The sequence below is a fragment of the Nipponia nippon genome, unplaced genomic scaffold, assembly GCF_047370975.1.
Source record: "Nipponia nippon isolate SJK-2023a ecotype South Korea unplaced genomic scaffold, ASM4737097v1 scaffold_34, whole genome shotgun sequence".
In the NCBI taxonomy this organism is placed as follows: Eukaryota; Metazoa; Chordata; class Aves; order Pelecaniformes; family Threskiornithidae; genus Nipponia; species Nipponia nippon.
Window position 1 is genome coordinate 4,329,870 of NW_028262352.1, and position 12,817 is coordinate 4,342,686.

General features: G+C 39.0%; 1 protein-coding gene across 7 annotated transcripts in view; it reads right to left on the bottom strand.

The window, feature by feature from the left end:
* Positions 1-12,817, bottom strand: part of LOC148054119 (tyrosine-protein kinase Fer-like) — a 239,643-nt gene that overhangs the window by 93,421 nt on the left and 133,405 nt on the right. For all 7 annotated transcript variants that reach the window (XR_015707719.1, XR_015707718.1, XM_087770965.1 and 4 more), the window contains 2 exons: positions 9,487-9,690; positions 5,495-5,617 (listed from right to left, as the gene is read on the bottom strand). Coding sequence is in view for 5 of the 7 variants with exons in the window: in XM_087770965.1 (XP_087627091.1) it covers positions 5,495-5,617; positions 9,487-9,690 (327 nt within the window). In the remaining 2 variants the exon portion in view is untranslated. The remainder of the gene's footprint in view (positions 1-5,494; positions 5,618-9,486; positions 9,691-12,817) is intronic.

Genomic DNA, 12,817 nt, shown 5'->3' on the forward strand with positions numbered 1-12,817 from the left:
TATCTGCTGGAAATACAACACAGCAGAGAGGAAGCAGTCTCAGAGGTTCCTGGAGTGTGTGGAAGATAAGTTCCTGACACAGCTGGTAAGCGAGCCAACCGGGGAGGTGCCCCGCTGGACCTGCTGTTCACGAACAGAGAGGGCCTGGTGGGCGACGTGGTGGTCGGAGGCTGTCTTGGGCTCAGCAACCATGACATGATAAAGTTTTCGATTCTTGGAGAGGTAAGGAAGGGGCTCAGCAAGACCGCTACCCTGAACTTTAGAAGGGCGGACTTTGGATTGTTTAGGAGTCTGGTTAGCAGAGTCCCTTGGGAGGCAGTCCTGAAGGGCAAAGGAGTCCAGGAAGGCTGGACGTTATTCAAGGAGGAAATCTCAAAGGCACAGGAGCAGGCCGTCCCCATGTGCCGCAAGTCGAGCAGGCGGGGGAGAAGACCGGCCTGGCTGGATGGAGAGCTTTGGCTAGAACTCAAGAAAAAAAGGAGAGCTTACCACCTTTGGAAGAAGGGGCAGGTGACTCAGGAGGACTACAAGGATGTTGTGAGGTTATGCAGGGAGAAGATTCGAAAGGCAAAGGCCCAGCTGGAACTTAAACTGGCCACACCCGTTAAAGATAACAAAAAATGTTTTTACAAGTATATCAGTGACAAAAGGAGGGCCAGGGAGAATCTCCCTCCTTTGTTGGATGCAGAAGGTAACCTGGCCACGAAGGATGAGGAGAAGGCTGAGGTACTTAATGCCTTCTTTGCCTCAGTCTTTAATAGTCAGACTGGTCATCCTCGGAGTTTTCAGGCCCCTGAGCTGGGAGATGGAGATAGGATGCAGAATGAAGTCCCAGTTATCAAAGAGGTGGCAGTCACCGACCTGCTCCTCCACCTGGATGCGCACAAGTCCATGGGGCCAGACGGAATCCACCCGAGGATACTGAGGGAACTGGCAGAGAAGCTTGCCAGTCCACTCTCCATCATTTATCAACAGTCCTGGTCAACCGGGGAGGTCCCAGATGACTGGAGGTTAGCAAATGTGACACCCATCTACAAGAAGGGTCGGAAGGAGGATCCAGGGAACTACAGGCCTGTCAGCCTGACCTCGGTGCCAGGAAAAGTCATGGAGCAGATCATCTTGAGTGCCATTACGCGGCACGTGTGGGACAATCTGGGGATCGGGCTCAGCCAGCATGGGTTTATGAAAGGGAGGTCCTGCTTCACTAACCCGGTCTCCTTCTATGACAAGGTGACCCACTTAGTGGAAGAGGGGAAGGCTGTGGATGTTGTCTACCTGGACTTTAGTAAGGCCTTTGACACTGTCTCCCACAGCATTCTCCTGGAGAAGCTGGCTGCTCACGGCTTGGATAAGTGCACTCTGCGCTGGGTTAAAAACTGGCTGGATGGCCAAGCCCAGAGAGTGGTGGTGAATGGAGTCAAATCCAGTTGGCGGCCGGTCACAAGTGGTGTTCCCCAGGGCTCAGTACTAGGGCCAGTCCTGTTCAATATCTTCATTGATGAGCTGGATGAGGGGATCGAGTGCACCCTCAGTCAGTTTGCAGACAACGCTAAGTTGGGTGGAAGTGTCGATCTGCTGGAGGGCAGGAAGGCCCTACAGAGGGACCTGGACAGGCTGGATCGTTGGGCCAGGGCCAACTGTATGAGATTCAACAAGGCTAAGTGCCGGGTCCTGCACTTGGGTCACAACAACCCCAGGCAACACTACAGGCTGGGGGAGGAGTGGCTGGAGAGCTGTCTGGCAGAAAAGGACCTGGGGGTGTTGGTTGACAGCCGCCTGAACATGAGCCAGCAGTGGGCTCAGGTGGCCAAGAGGGCCAATGGCATCCTGGCTTGTATCAGGAATAGTGTGGTGAGCAGGACCAGGGAGGTGATAGTGCCCCGTGTATTCGGCACTGGTGAGGCTGCACCTTGAATACTGTGTTCACTTTTGGGCCCTTCACTACAAGAAGGACATCGAGGTGCTGGAGCGTGTCCAGAGAAGGGCAATGAAGCTGGTGAAGGGTCTAGAGCACAAGTCTTATGAGGAGCAGCTGAGGGAGCTGGGGTTGTTTAGTCTGGAAAAGAGAAGGCTGAGGGGAGACCTTATTGCTCTCTACAACTACCTGAAAGGAGGTTGTAGCGAGGTGGGGGTTGGTCTCTTCTCCCTAGTAACAAGTGATAGGACGAGAGGAAACGGCCTCAAGCTGCGCCAGGGGAAGTTTAGGTTGGATATTAGGAAAAACTTCTTCACCGAAAGGGTAGTCAGGCATTGGAACAGGCTGCCCAGGGAAGTGGTTGAGTCTCCATCCCTGGAGGTATTGAAAAGACGGGTAGACATGGTGCTTGAGGACATCGTTTAGTGGTGGACTTGGCAGTGATAGGTTAATGGTTGGACTCGATGATCTTAAGGGTCTTTTCCAACCTTAATGATTCTATGATTCTATGACTCTTGACTTAACACTAAAGCACATCACCACAAAGGAAGTCATATCACCAAATATAGAACCTGTGTGATGGGATTTTATGGATGGATGATGATTATTTGCAGCACTTGGGAGAACCTGAGTAATGAAAGTACTTCATCACTAGAACTGCAAGCAATTACCACCTGGTTATAAGACAGAAGACTAGCATAATCCTCAGTACTAAAATTTGCTCTAGTTTAAGTTAATACTGAAACTAACTCAAATGAACGAGTCCAGAAGGGGAGTGGGCCTATAGAAAAATAAATAGAATTTTTCTGAAATAGAAAAACATAAAACTGATTTTGTACCCAGTGACAGTAGAAGAGAGAAAAAAAAAAAATCTGTTTTTGCAATGGCCCTCAATCCGTTTTTTAAGGAGGTTATGATATGACAGATGCATTTGTAGTGGTGTGGATTCAAGACATGAAAAGACCCACCACACAAAATCATACATGTCTGTACAGTTTCTATGTCATATAAGAATTTGTTATCACCAAGGGATTTTAAACTATTCATATGTGCATTTACACCTCAAAAGACACGATCTCAAGTAAAGTAATACAGAAATGATCAAGAAACTGATCTGGGACCATATTTAACCAACAGTGTACGTACTATAAAAATTCTTTGTGCATAGTTACATAGAACTATGTATAAATACAACCTAACTTTATAAAAAATGTTACCAAAATGAAACAAAATGTTAAGAATATGAAAGTTCCTTGCATTCCAAGTAAACAACAGAGAACAAAGAAATTATGTTTTCCAGGCCCGTTTAACAAACAGAGAATAACTAAGAATAAATTCTGTTATCATTTAGCATGTAGTAACATACTACATATTATCATTTTACATTAGTTAAAATAGGGCTGTTCTCACAGGCTTTTATACATTGAAAACTGCTTAAACTCTGCAGTAATATGTATATTATGCAAAGCCAGAAAAAAAGCCAGGAAACAAAGCATTAAATTTTTAAAATAATTATGGTATTACAAATATATATTGGGTCTGGCTGAGATGGAGTTAATTTTCCCCATAGCAGCCCTCATAGTGCTGTGCTGTGCTTTGTATTTTTAGCTAGAAAGGTGTTGATAACACACCAGTGTTTTGGCTACTGCTGAACAGTGCTCCCTCAGCATCAAGGCTGTCTCTCCAACACTCCCCCCTCACCAGTAGGCTGGGGGTGGGCAAGATCTTGGGAGGGGAAATAGCCAGGACAGCTGACTCAAACTGACCAAAAGGATATTCCATACCATATGACATCTGCTCAGCAATAAAAGCTAAGAGAAAGGAGGAGGGGGGGCATTCCCAGGCTGCCCAGGGAAGTGGTTGAGTCCCCATCCCTAGAGGTATTTAAAAGACGGGTAGATGTAATGCTTAGGGACATGGTTTACTGGTGGACTTGGCAGTGCTGGGTTAACGGTTGGACCTGATGATCTTAAAGGTCTTTTCCAACCTAAACGATTCTATGATTCTATGATTCCATGATTCGTTATTTACATCTGTCTTCCGGTGCAACCGCTACATGTACTGAAGCCCTACTTCCCAGGAAGTGGCTGGACATCACCTGCTGATGGGAAGCAAAGAATAAATCTTTTGTTTTCCTTTGCTTCTGTGCACAGCCTTTGCTTTTGCTTTATTAAACTGCCTTTATCTTGACCCACGAGTTTTTTTCCATCTTATTTTCTCCCCCCTGTCCTGCTGAGAAGGGGAGTGATAGAGCGGCTTAGTGAGCACCTGGCATCCAGCCAAGGTCAACCCACCACAACAACTCATGTAAGATGCAATAAATTTTCAATATCTTTATAATCAAAGCAGATAAAAAGCAAAGGTCATTCAAGTTTTAAGAGTTACCTAGAAGAAATAACTTTCATTTTTGATCTGATCAGAATTGTCCATATACATTTACCAAAGCTAGCAAGTGTCCATAAAAACATATGTTGAACATATATGCAATATAGAGAATAGGTATATAGATGTTAAAAGCTATAAAGAAAAAAAGGCTTTTACTTTAAAAGCTAACTATCGCTCTTTTTTTTTTTTTAAATTATTATTAAAGCAAGCACAGGTAATATGCTTTAATTTCTTAGGATTATTAGAAGAAAAGAACTAGGATTTTGGAGAAGGAAACTAACTCTGAATTATAATTTGTTATGCTTTCTAAAATTTTGTAGAATGTAGGTGTCTTAAGTGTACTTGAAACTAGTCAATTTTTTTATTAAGAACAAATGGCTAACTCATAGTTAAAATGGAAAGATTAAATTGAAAAGAGTTGGTTTATGAATGAAATATCAACTGAGTAAATACTAACCACAAAACTACTGGAAGAACGCAAGGAGACTGTTAAGCTTTCTAAATGGTGATATATTTTAATATCCCTTTTTGTTTCTATTCTGAAAGACATTCTGAAATGGCTTACAGATTAAAAAGTTTTATTTCAAATTTGCAATGATGCTGGCAGGTCAGTACCTGTTTCCATGTCTATATCAGTACCTTATATCTGAGATATAAAATAGGGATGAAGCTCTGATTTGTGAATTTCACCACTTAAAGAAAACCATTTTTATTCAGACAACTTCTTCATTACAATGTTATGGACAATGAACTCATAGTTTCAGTTTTCAGGAAAAAAAGAAGTCCATGGATGTTTTGGGAGACTCTGAATGTCATTCTTTCAGGATGGCAATTATTTATTATATAAATAATGGAGGAAAATAAAATAATTGGAGGAATGCATTGGGCAGAGTAGAGAAGGCTGAAAACATTCAGAAAAAGAATGGAAATTCACAGAACAGTGAGCAAGAACGAAAAAAATCTTCCAAGAATTTGCATGCTGAAATAAACACTAAAGAAAACTGCAGTGTCTTCTGTCTAGAAGCCAGCAACTAAGATAGTTCCAGTACTCAAATTATTGACTTAATAGCATATACAAATATTCTACAACCTACTTAATATTACCACTTGTCATCACAAGGAACATATGTTAAATGATAATACAAACCCCAAAATACTTTCAGTTTAATAGAATTCTTGGAATGCGTGCATTACCTTAACAACAGGATTCAGCAGAACAACACCTGATTTCTTTGTAATAATTTGCTTTGTTGTGTAATGATGGTCTATGAGCTGAGGAATAGTTGGAAACCCAGTTCCTTCAAAACGATACTGATTCTGTATGAAGGTAAAAGGAAATAATTGTTTCTGTACAAGCAAAATTTCAAAGAAACTGCAGAAGAACATTACCAAGCTTTCATCAATAGTAACAAAATAAAGATAAGTTTGCTTTTACAGAATTAAATCTCTATCCTAATCAATTTAATAACACTTCTACTGAAGTAAATGGAATGATGATCAGGAAGATAATAAATTAATAAATGCAAAATTACTGCATCACTCATTTAAAGCAACATAATAAAATAACTAGTTATTTAAACTATTATTTATTTATTTATTTAAAGGAAGCTCTTCTAATGTAAGAGGTGGGACAGTTTGGGATACTTAAGCTGTGACAGAATGAAATAAAAAGATTATAAACTGGAAGAAACAATACTAACTTCCAGAGTACCAAAGACTCTAAAAATAATAATAATAAAAACTACTAAAAAATAAACATCTGACAATCTAATAAACGAGATAAGTAACACTATCTCACCCAGATCTTACTGCGCTTAGAACATTTTATAAAATTAACAAATCCCTAGCACAGAATATGGACCCATGATTGGTCTTCAATAAGAAGTGTATATCAGAAGAGTCTACAAACAAAGGCAGGCCATGCGTGTAATTTATAGAGAAGCTGAGCAAGACAAAATTCCTTTCTTTTCCCCTTGTACACTTTTTATCAGTTTATATCATTTTAGATACATAATTCAACATAATGGCAACAAAACTGTGGGATCTCTTAATATTTTCTTAGAAGCACATAAAATTTTCTTAGCAAAGAATGCTATAAGGTACTTTCAGGTACTAAGGAAAATAAGAATATCTTCATTGCTTATGCCTGCCCTTACACTTGAGGGGGGGGAAAATGGTAAATTAGTATTTATTTCATCGTCTTAATTTCTACGTTACGGCTAAGTGATTGGGAAGCAGAATAAACTACCGTGTCTATATAAGGTCTCAATATCTACAGTTAGAGGACTCTTTCCACAAGAGAGGAACTACTGTAAGCCAGCCAGCAGAATTGGCAACAATAAACAAAGACTACAATAAAAAAAAGCATAGATGGTGATTCAGGTTCATTTACAAAACTGGGCAATGAAAACCTCTACCACTGCCATGCAGATTTTTTTTCTTTCTAACACCTACAATTAAATTCTTTGCAGAATGCATTATACCAAGTTTTTCTTCATTAGGAATAAAAACATCCATTTCCTGTAATGTTTTATCACTATTAGTAAATAGAGCTTGGTCATGTCACTTATTTTTATCTTATTACTGGTTCTCTATTGTAAACATGCTTTCATAGTTTAAAATACTTGTTATGGTTTATTCCCCTAACGTCATTCACTAATTAATACCGACTCAGCTTTGCTTGTCCAGTAACACTAGTCTCCATTCCTTTCAAATAACCTCCTTCAAATTTCTGTTCTGATGATCCAAAAAACCTTAGCATGGTTAGGGTACTGATGTCCTGAGAGTCTGCCTAGCACAATAACCAGTACTGCATAACATTTCCTCATACCAGACCCAGCCTTGCACTCATCTGCTGCCATTTAAGCTTACTTACCTTCAGAACAGACAATGTTCTTTTATTCTGTGTATTTATTTACATGGGATCCTGATTAAAATCACTAAGAAACAACAGTTTGAAAATAGCATAGCCTCAAAGAGGAACAGTGAAAAACAGAGTAGCCCTTAGTGACAGCAATGAATTTTGATGCTTAAAACTGAAGGATGAACTGATTTATCATGCAAATACTTTTATTTGGATTAGCACTTAAAAATATTTGCAAAACTAGAAAGAATACTTATGCAATTAAAGGACCACTGTTAAAACAGGTATATGTTGTACTTCTGCTCTGCAGTCTTTGATTCAGAAGAAAATTTAAGGCCAATGGAGACCAAATCTGTCAGTGATGCAAGAGTGTGATTTGACCAGTCATAGAGAGCTGATTCAACACTATACCAATGTGAAAAAAATTCTTACACTTTACTCTCAGCAAACTTCCCTACCAAGATGTTCATGAATCCAGTCACTCTTGTCATATGGCCATAACGCTCCCACCACTTATTAAATGCCTTTTAGGGTTAATAAGCTTTTTTAAAAAAAAATAAAGATTTTTTCACAATAAATGCAGATAATTCGACCTATAAGAGTGTATAAGGAGTCTTGCATTTCTTTAAGAAAAAAAAGATTTTATCTTCCATGATTGTCAAGAAAATCTCCCACAAATTAATCCCAAGAGCGGATGAACATAAGATGCTACTACTAAATGTACAAGCAGAGAGCTCTAGTGACCTGATAATGTTTGGATTATGCAATATTAAACAGTATGAATCTTACATTTCTAATATAATACCTAAGAGAAAGTAGTGAAATTATGGGAATTTATTTACAGTTCTGTAAATTTTTCTTGGAAAAGTGGATATTAAAAAGCATCAGATTACAGATAAGGGTAGCCTCAAAGTAATACTTATATAAAAAAATAAATCTCTATTTTATCTGACTTCAAAGCCTAGTCCCAGTCTACATTTTTGAAGCCCCACTGAAGTATGACACATACAATGATTTACACAAAATTATTTCAGCCACACTAAGCACATACCGTGCATTTAATTCTGCTGAGTAAGGATCAGAGCTCCAAGGTTCTTACAAGACTTTGTGTATCTACGTATAGGTAGTTTTATTGCTCTTATTTTCTCATTCAGCACTCTGATATACCAAAATACTTTAAGGTCATCAAAATAAAATAAACACTGACTTTTTGTCAATTGTTAAATCCTAAAAGGAAAGCTATGGGTGAAAATTAACAAAAACCCCGGACAGACCAGTGTCCATATTGATCCTATAAAAACCTTCCAACTTCTATGAAGTTTGAACAATACCACTACCCTTCATTAAAAAAAAAAAACAACCAGCAACACAATACTGACTTCCCTAGGTATGCTGCATCAGCTGGGGATTTAGACCGGGAAACATAGTGTAAATATAGTTATGCTACCAAATTTGTGCATTTGTCTGTATAGTTTGACTGAAGTTTGGGAGATTTTTATTGCATCAGACTGAAGTATGTTTTGTCAGTATTGCTGAATCAAAACTGAGATTGATTTGCTAGTATAGTGTACCTATATTCACAGAGTAAAGAGCTAGAAGCATTTTAGTGATGTTATGAGCACTGTCTTATTTTGAATGAGTTTGAAATTCTGAAAGATAAAAAGAAAAATACATATATAAATAAAAACAAGAAATGCATTAAAAATAAAAAGTAATACATTGGGTAAAAGCAAATAAATACTAATGTAGTTTAAAATGACCAGCTTTTCCTAAGTTAGAGAAACAAAGGGATCAATTTTGGTCTTTACTCAGCAGCATACATGCTATGTAATAATCACAAGCATTTGTGTTCTGCTGAACAAAATAAATAACATCCACAAGGCTAAAAAGAACACATGTATCCCCAAAGCAGCATGGACTTCAATTCCCAGCTATATACAAAACAGCACAGAATGTTTTCTCCTAAGTGAATGTTTCCATTTTTCAGGAAGATTCAATGGAATCATTACAATCTGAATTAAAAGTAGCCTAATAAGCACCAACTGTGAAAATAAGTTTAAAAAAAAAAATGTATATGCATAAATTAGTAGTAATAAGTTCTGGATTTCAAAACATTTACAGAAATATCTTGGTTTTTTCAACATAGGATAAAAGATGTAGAATAGCCTCATGTTTCATATGATGGAAATATTTCCAACAGCTTTCATATTTTCATATAAAGGCTAAAGCTATGTGTCATAGTAAATTATGTAGATACTAAATTGTTTAGCTGAAATAATTAACTTCTTGACATTAAATATTTAGTACTATATTAGAGACGTACATCAGCATATTGTATGATAAAGTGTCTCCGTTGTCCATCTGAAAACACAGAAAGGACATATTCACCAGGTTTCCCGTGGCTCTCTCGCACCAAGAAGTCTCCTTGCTGTTTTAACAGTTCCTGGGCTTCTATTCTTGGAATTGCACCATGATACCAGTCTTGCTCTGCCAATGGTTTCTCAGTGGTTGATATTACATCAAAGAACTTGGAAAAAATATCAAAGAAAAATGTTACTATAACAGTACATTTTTAGAGTTTAGTTTTCCATGAAAAGCATAATAAACAACAATAATTTCTATTTCTGTATCTAAATTGTGTATTTCTATTAACAATCAAAATTAAGGCTATTTATTTACACTAAAGGCATATTGATCAACTTTTTTTTATTACTTAAAAAAATACTGACCAAGCTATCACCCTTTCTCACACATTCTGACATGCTATTAACAACAGTTCAAAATTAAGCATGTCTTTATCCAGAGACAAATTTCTGCGACATAAGAACATAAGAAAGTAGGACATTAAGTTTTCAAAAGTATTTCTATTGGCTAAATTATTTTCATAGAACTTAAAAATCCCATTCCAAATCAATTAATAATTCTAAGAGCCATTTTCTTCCTAGCATTTACACTGTAACAGAGAATAGGAACTTGGGCATATTATGCTTATGATCTGACATACAGTTTCTGAAGGCACAAAGATTCTAAGATACTATTTTCATTGGTTATAAATGGAAGGTAATGAGTTTTAACCTATAACTTCACATATTAATTTTAAACAAGCTTACATTGTTTAAGAAAACATTTAGAAAAGCATTTTTTCAATGACTACTTCAGATTTATTTGTTATAGCTAGACTGAGAAGCCCTTACTTAGGCTGTACGTTATTCAAAATCATTAATGCCAGAGCTCATACAAATTCTCACTGCCAGAGTGATAAATCTCTGAATAAAATAATGGACTCTATTTGCATCATGAGTTGAACACATATCTGACCATGTCCCAGAAAAGCCTGTTGAATTGCATTTTAGATAACAGAATGAAAACTGAATCCTCAATAAAGCCCTATCAAACAGATACAAATTAAACCTACAATTCTGAATGAACCTCAGCTACTGATCTACCCAGATGAAACAAGGTTTTTCTTCTTCATATCATCAAGGATGATATGATATTTCTGCCATATAGGATTGGGAAAGAGAACAGAAACATCCCACTGATGCACACAAGAGAAAAATTTGACACAATGTAACTCTGGGCAGACTAGAGGCCACCTGCACATTTAAGGTCTCCCTGAGGAATCGTTCAGGTTAAGATGACTTATGTAACAAAAAATAACACTAAGAAGAACTTCAAACTCTCAGAGAAGAATCAAGTAGACCCCAGAAAGAAAGCCTATACAGGACTTCAGGGGGTTGTGATCAGTGGCACAAAGTGCAGTTGGAGGCAAGTCACTAGTGGTGTACCTCAGGGATCGATACTGAGTCCAACTGTTTAACTTCTTCATTAGTGACCTGTATGCAGGGACAGAGTGCACCCTCAGCAAGTTTCTAAACAATGCAAAGCTGGGAGGAGTGGCTGATACACCAAATGGTTGTGATGCCATCCAGAGGGACCTCAACAGGCTGGAGAAATGGACAGAGAAGAACCTCATGCAGTTCAACAAGGGGAAGTGCAAAGTCCTGCACCTGGGGAGGAATAACCCCAGGCACCAGTACAGGCTGGGGACTGACTGGCTGGAAAGCAGCTCTGCAGAGAAGGACCTTAATCCCAAGGAGAGGGTCCTGGTGGACACCAAGCTGACCACTAGCCAGTAATGCACCCTTGCAGCAAAGAAGGCCAACAGCCCCCTGGCCTGGATTAGGAAGAGCGTTACCAGCAGGTCGAGGGAGGTGATCCTTCCTGTCTACCCAGCACTGTTGAGGCCACACCTGGAGTCCTGTGTCCAGTTCTGGGCTCCCAAGTATAAGAGAGACATGGACATACTGGAGAGAGTCTGGCAAAGGGCCACAAAGATGATTAAGGATTGGAGCATCTTTCATATGGGAAGTGGCTGAGAGCTGCAACAGTTTAACTTAGAAAAGAAAAGGCTCAGGGGGGGACCTTATCACTGTGTATAAATACCTGATGGGAGGGAACGAAGAAGAGCTCTTCTCAGTAGTGCCCACTGACAGGACAAGAGGCAATGAGCACAAATTAAAACACATGAAATTCCATCTGAACACAAGAAAACACTTTACTGTGAGGGTGGTCAAATACTGGAAAAGGTTGCCAGAGAGGTTGTAGAAGCTCCATCTATGGAGGTATTCAAAGCCCGACTGAATGTGGTCCTAAGCAACCTGCTCTGGATGACCCTTACTGAGCAGGGGGGGTTGGACTAGATGATCCCAAGAGGTCCCTTCCAACCTCAACAATTCTGCAATTCTGTATAAAAAAATGCCTTTAAGTCTGTGGGTTCTTAGCTTGCTTTCTAAGTTATATCTCAAATGGGCTAATTTTGACCATGATCCTGATGGAAAACTGGAAAATATATTTAAGAGTCTGACAGAGACTCATAGTCTCAGACATCAACATTGGGATCTAGAGCCCTGGGTGTCTATTGTATCAGGGATATTTTTAGACATGAGATCTGAGACCAACACTATAACCAATAGACCCATCACTAGAAAGAGTGAGTATGCTCTATTACAGATTCAGAGAGAAGTGGGACTGTGTAAGAAATAATAACAGCTTGAACAAAAAGTACCCAGTCAGAGTTTTTTAGGATAGAAAAGGGATGTACTCCAGTGTAATGCATTTATTAGCATAATGAAGTACTAAAAGATCAGAATATTGTTCAGCCAAGAAGGCAGTCCTATTTTTCAATTTCATCAACAGTTAAATACTTCTCAGACTGGAGCTGTCTACCATTGTTAAAGTTAAATGACACAAAGCTATTCTCTTTCAGATATTCCTAAAACAAAAATAATCTTTCAAAATGGTATAAAAGATGTGACCGGTACCTCCTGCTCTTGACCCCTGGTAATAGTGTCGTCATCATTCTGCCAAGGATCCCAAACAGAACCTGTCCATCCCCTTAGTGTCAGGTGACAAGAGATTATTTATTTTGTTAAGCGATATTAGGAGTAGTCACCTCCTCCAGCATCCCCATCCCAGGACTTCCTCGTGCCTGGCCACTGGAGCCCAGTCCAGTGAGCCCAGGGACATGGGATCTCTGCCCAGGCTGAGGGACACAGCTACTACTTTCCCATTTGCAGATTCAACCAATAGCAAAGCTGACCATGTATACCAGAAACAGACAGACAGACAGGACACGACACTGACATGGCCAG